This window comes from Myotis brandtii, unplaced genomic scaffold, assembly GCF_000412655.1.
Source record: "Myotis brandtii unplaced genomic scaffold, ASM41265v1 scaffold242, whole genome shotgun sequence".
In the NCBI taxonomy this organism is placed as follows: Eukaryota; Metazoa; Chordata; class Mammalia; order Chiroptera; family Vespertilionidae; genus Myotis; species Myotis brandtii.
Genome location: NW_005359149.1, coordinates 503,174 through 509,619, shown reverse-complemented (window position 1 = coordinate 509,619; position 6,446 = coordinate 503,174). Strand labels below are relative to the sequence as shown.

The window sequence follows — 6,446 nt, the reverse complement described above, 5'->3', positions numbered from 1 at the left end:
CAGAGAGGAAGGGAGAGGGATAGAGAGCTAGAAACATAGATGAGAGAGAAACATCGATCAGCTGCCTCCTGCACACCCCCTCCTGGGGATGCGCCCGCAACCAAGGTACATGCCCTTGACCGGAATCGAACCTGGGATCCTTCAATCCGCAGGCCGACGCTTTATCCACTGAGCCAAACCAGTCAGGGCCTTCCAGATCTTTGTTACAAACTCTTGTTCTGTTTAGTTGATTTTGTGTGGATGGTCATTTCCCTGTGCCCCTGTTTAAGACTTGTGATGGCTGCAGCCCAGCCGCCAAAATGTGGGGTTTCCGTCTGTGAGCCAGTTGGGGACAGAAAGAGGAGAAACGTTAGTCCTCTGTATGGACAGAGATCTGCACCTCATGTCACGCTCACACGGAGCGCTGGGCGCAGCTATTACAGGCCCTCAATCGCATCGTCCTTTGGTGTTTCACGCGGAAGGAAGTTGTTCACCAGCAGTGAGTCCAGGCTCCTAGTCAATCCAGGGGAGAGAACAGATGACAGCCTCAAGGCCTACAGATAATGCAGCCACTGCCCCCCCCCCCACGCCCCCAGCTCTGTCCTTGCCTTGGAAGTTATCCCTCACCTGTTACTTGTGTTTGGGCCTGCTTTCCCAGGTGGGGAGATGGTTCGGATGCTTCGTGCAGTGTGTGGCCATCCTCACACAATCCAGCAGGGATTTAAGAAGGGCCCGGCCACCTTATCACTGTTAACCTGAATTATCTGGTCTCAAAAGTTAGTGCTGTGAAAAGTTAGTGAACCGTCACCCTAAAACATGAGGGCTTCTCTAAAATCTGGAAGCTGATAGGCAGCTCCGCCTTCTGCATGCCTCTTCCCAAGGCTGGCCCCTGCAGGGGCTTAGCCCTGGGAGGGAGCGTTTTACATGTCAAAACCTCCTTGCCTTTAGCGATCTGTTGCACCTTCATGAATAATAAATTTATCAAGTTGATAAATTTTCCCCAAGTTTAGACCCTAGTATTAGTCAAGGGGCTTGTATTGCTGGTCTTGGAAATATAGTCACGGTAGCTACAGAGCATTTCACTCCTAACTGCCAAATGCAAAGTTGCCATTTGGGGCATGTTTCATGTGAATTTGGGACATGTTTTCTCAGCAGTGATGTATCGGAACATTATTTCTTAAATAACCAAAGAGGAAAAGCTAGAGAGATGTGCTAAACAGCATCTCTAAACTTCAGAGTATATTAGAATTAACTGGGCACTTTCAAGTGCAAATTTTCGGGCCCCACTCCAAGAAGAATTGTGGATTCCATCAGAAAGGGCCAGAATCCGCATTTTCAGGAAGGAGGACTGTACCTTTGCCTGATGACTCAGGTATAAGAAGTCTTTAGGTCACTTTTGGGAATAGATATTAATTTTCAACCAATGAGTTTTATTATATGCTCACAGTGAGTCTGGGTTATGAGATATACCCAGATAGAAAATTGATTCCTCGCCTTTACAGATCTTACTACCCTGCAAGAGAGGCAAGCATACAAGAAATATTTAAAAAATAATTTAGTGAAAACTATTCTTCTAAGAAAATGTGTGTGTGTGTGTGTGTGTGTGTGTGTTGAGGGGATGGGTGTTGGCTGGGCCCCAGCCCCACAGTGTGTGAGCCTTGGTCTCCAGTGGTGCAGGAGAGCAGAGTTGGGTGGGTTGAGCCAGGGGTGGAGCTGAAATGCACCCATCACATGGAGGTTGAATAGAGCAGGGGTTGGCTTGTCTGCTGACCCAGAGACCTGGCATTGGGATCCAGGAGGAAGAAAAGGAGAGGCTGGGGGGACCTGTAGGTAGGTGTAGGGATTGAGATGGATCCTGAAGGTTCTATGGAAAGCCATTGACTGCCCTCTGTATTGGTATTATTGTTTTTCAAGAACTTACATCTTGAGATACATGTTTCTGAGAGTTTTTTTCCACACAATGGAACCATACACTGCTCACCTTACCCTGCATGCCCCCCTTGGCCCTAACACCACTGAATCAGCCGCAGGCAGATCCCAGGCACTGACCCCGTCTCTGGTGTGTGCCCAGCTGGGCTGTGGTGGGAAGCACTCCTGCTAATGGCCCCACGCTGAACTTCTGATTACCTTTCCTTAGCACCTTTGTTTCCCCCCAGCCACTTCTGTTGACTTTGGATCCCCACAGCAATTAACTCCAGCAGCCGGCTGGGTTGGCTGATTTTTTGCATGTAGCCAGGGGGGCAAGGACGCCTTCACAGGTGGCTGTTTGGCCCCAGGTCAGGTGGTTGGCCAACAGAGCTGTTCACATGCAAACCAGCAGTGCCTGAAGTGATTTGGGAGTGTTTTCAAGATGCCTGAGTTATTGCACGTGACAGCAGCTTGTAAACTGTGAAGCACTGTAAACATATAAACCACTGGTGTGCAGCCTCTGCAGGGACACTGACTGAGCAGGTCCTCAGCGGTACCTGTACGAACGAACCCACTCAGCCCTCAGCACCTCCCGACATTCTCCGGAGGACCCCCCATGTGTGGGTCCTGCTGCCCCATTCTGAGCTGTGTCTCTTCTTGACATCCTCACACCGGTGGTCTCAGCCCTCAGCCATTTACAGAAGCCGCTGTGACCTTCCCGAGATACCTTAGGGCAGCGGTTCTCAATCTGTGGTTCGCGACCCCTTTGGCGGTCGAACGACCCTTTCACAGGGGTCGCCTAAGACCATCCTGCATATCAGATATTTACATTACGATTCATAACAGTAGCAACATTACAGTTATGAAGTAGCAACGAAAATAATTTTATGGTTGGGTCACAACATGAGGAACTGTATTTAAAGGGCCAGAAGGTTGAGAACCACTGCCTTAGGATTTTGCTTTAGAATTGCATGTTTTTCATATGAAGGCTTCAGTGTATGTGAGGCTGTGAGATGAGAGATCCAGGGAAACCCAGGGGAAATGTCGCCCCCCAAGATGGTTGCATTTTAACTACTAGTATTTGGTGCTGAGTCACTAGGTAACCACGCGTGCACTTTTCTGACTAGTGCCTCTCCCTGTAACACCTCCTACTTATCAAGTCATCACCCTGTGGATTGCCAAGTTCTTTTTCTGCTGGGGATGAGTCCAACCCTGGATTATGATGATTACAGCTCCCTGTACCCAGGTGGGCTCTTGGCCTGTGGACGTGTTCTCTGTCCTCATAGATTCATTGTTAGCTGTAACGATCATCTGCACAGCAGAGCAAATTCAAGAATGTTAGGTGCAACGCTGTAGATCACAACATGTAAATTGCCACGTAGGTTTAGGTTGGCCTCATGTATAACTTTTTTAAAAAATATGTGTTTTTAATTGATTTTTAGAGAGAGAGGAAGGGAGAGGCAGAGAGAGAGAGAAACATCAATGTGAGAGAGAAACATCTATCAGTTGCCTCCCATGTGCACCCCGACTGGGGATTGAACCCGCAACCTGGGCATGTGCCCTGGCCAAGAATCAAACCAGTGACCTTTGGGTGCACGGGCAACATTCAGCCAACTGAGCCGCACAGGCCAGACTCATACATAACTTTACCTCACTTTCCAAGCGTGAGCAGTCAGGTTTTCAGACACTATCCTGAATCGCCACCCTCAGCAGCCTTGGCCGTTTTGCACCCTTTGTCTGCCTCTACATGCTTTGGGCCAAGGCAGCTTGGCCCCTGAACTTCAGAAGCAGCAGTATCCTTGTGTCTCTGGGAGGGCTTTACTTGGATCCTTTTCCTTGTTACCGATGTAACGTGTCTGATCGCTCTGTGGTGTGGTTGTGAAACCCGCTCTGCCGCCTGTTCCTGTGCCTGACCTGGTGGGTTGACGACAACACTGCCCTTTCCCTGCCATCTGCAGGCAAGTCTGAGTCGGGCCACCCAGGAGCAGAAGCAGTTGTCCGAGAAGCTAAGAGAGGAGGCTGAGCAGAAGGAGCAGTTAAGGAGAATGAAGAACGAAATGGAGAATGAGCGCTGGCATCTTGACAAGACCATTGAGAAACTGCAGAAGGAGGTGAGGGAGCAGGAAGAGGCGAGAGAGTGGAGGGAGGGAGCCCGGGGAGGAGAGGGTGTGGGATTCAGCCCCTCTGGGGGCTGATGAAAGCTAAGGAACCTGCAGTTATGTGAAAGCACAAATGCAGATCCCCTGGAACAGCTCATTGGGCTTGTTGAGAATCCCAGATACAGGGAAACAGGTCTAGACTATGCCAGCCCCTCTGGATTCTGGGCCTAGCTGCTCCCCAGTTAGAGGTGGCTACACCTGGACAGCCCATGACTAGGTGCTTTGGAGAGTCTTTGGAGAGGCTGTAGGGGAAAGAGGAGGAGATGCGACCTGTTAGATGGCCCCCAAAGCTAGCTCCCTGACCCCAGATGGAGCGTGCAGGTGGGCTCACCCCGTGTCACTTCTTCCAGATGGCCGACATTGTCGAGGTGTCCCGCACGTCAACGCTGGAGCTCCAGAACCAGCTGGATGACTACAAGGAGAAGAATCGCAGGGAGCTTGCAGAAATGCAAAGGCAGTTGAAGGAGAAAACCCTAGAGGCAGAAAAGTCCCGTCTGACTGCCTCAAAAATGCAGGAGGAGGTAATGCCAGGCCAGACCAGCTCCTGGTTCCACCCTTATTCAGAGTACCCTTCCAGACTGCACTTCTAGGAAGACTGGGGGTGGATTCTTAAGTCAACATCACATGCTTGATTCCTCCGTCTTAACGCTCTGGATGGTTACATGGGATCAATGGCTTGCTAAGGCACAACGCACCCAGGACCTCTGAGGTGAAATTGACAAGACTGTAACTTGACCATTTCCTTGATGAATCCAAGATTTTCTGCCTAAAAAGATTAGCTGCCATTTATGGAGCTCCAGTGGTGTGCCCAGCTGTGTCCAAATGATTCATATGTATTAATGTTTTAATTTAGTCCTAGAACAAGGATTATAGTAACCATGGTGTTCTTTTTTTCTGCCAGTCTTAGAAAATACAGACTTTTATTGGAGTGGGAGTGGTAGACAAGACTTTCAGAATAACAATAATGGAGACAAAAAGAAATCTTCAGGAATTTATGAGTATTGGAATTATTAAAACATATTTTTGGTTTTATAGTGAAGAATAATAGAACAAAGTAACCCAATTGTTAGTTCCCTTAAGTCTCGACTTCTAAAGGACTGAAACATAAAGGGAATGGTTTTGATTATTTTAATGGAAAGCCAAAGGCTCCGAAATGCACATACAGTGAGTGCTGATTGCTATGTATGCTTCTCGCCAGCTGCATGACCTTGAGCACATTGCCCCAATTTTCTGAGCATCTGTTTGTTGCTCCCTCTTTAAAAATATACAAAATAGTAATGATTTAATAATTAACACGCAGGGCTAGATAGCAAAAAGTCTGTATATCCTGAATACTAACATTATTTTTATTTTATTTTTTTTATTCTAAGTCTTACTTTTTTTCATAAGCAGTTCCAAGAGCACTAAGATTCCACAGGAAAACATGTTTTTCTTTAAAAAACAAACTTTTAATATCTTCGATGATCAAAGAAAAGTTGCCCGAGAGTCAGTGTTAAGTGTGTGGAAGAACAATGGATACTTATTACAGACTTCTAGAACACGTCTGAAAGGATCCTGGGAGCATGTCCCCCCTGCCGCAGGGTCATAGGATACAGGAATCCAAGGAAAAACTGAAATTAGCTTATTGGCATCACAGTTCTCTTTGGCATTAAAAACTCATTTCATTCTATAGCAGGTGGGTGGAGGACTCAGATATTCACCAGGATAACAGCAAACACCTGGTGTGCAGTTTTGATTTTAGAAAACCATAGTGTCAGAGTGACCCTTGCAAACTGCTTCTGTTGCTCTTTCTTCCCTCCTTCCTCCCTCCCTCCCTCCCTCCTTCCTTTCCTTCCTTCCTTTTCTTTAAAAAAATATTTTGATTGATTTCAGAGAGGAAGGGAGAGGGAGAGAGAGATAGAAACATCAATGATGAGAATCATTGATTGGCTGTCTCCTGCATGCCCTGCACAGGGGATCGAGCCCACACCCGGGCATGTGCCCTGACCAGGAATTGAACTGTGACCTCCTGGTTCATGGTTGGCATTGAGCCACTGAGCTACACTGGCTGGGCACTTCTGTTGCCTTTTCTATGACAGTTCTTCTGCTGGAGTCTTCAGATTGGAAGGAGCTTTAGTGATCTAGTCAGATAAGGAAACTGAGGTCCAGAGAGGGTAGTTAAGGTCAGATGGAGACCAATGTTGTCTATAAAAGGGCCCTAGTGAAAAAAAGGATTCCTTGTGATGAAAACAAGATGGCCCTTCTTAGACTTTCTCAGTGGTGGAGCCCTGTGAGACTGTTTCCGTTTGAATGGCAGAAACGGACACCTCATCATTCTGAAAGGCAATGACAGATACCCCCGAGTCAAGCTGCTGAGCTCATGCAGTTAAGACAAAAGTGAATTAACAAGTGAAGATCACT

The 6,446-nt window shown here is 47.6% G+C and overlaps 1 protein-coding gene across 1 annotated transcript in view; it reads left to right on the top strand.

Moving 5' to 3' along the window:
* The window catches only part of CGNL1 (cingulin-like 1), a 101,383-nt gene that overhangs the window by 69,193 nt on the left and 25,744 nt on the right, over positions 1-6,446 (top strand). The window contains exons 11-12 of the mRNA XM_014540337.1: positions 3,846-3,998; positions 4,397-4,567. Of these exons, the coding sequence (XP_014395823.1) occupies positions 3,846-3,998; positions 4,397-4,567 (324 nt within the window). The remainder of the gene's footprint in view (positions 1-3,845; positions 3,999-4,396; positions 4,568-6,446) is intronic.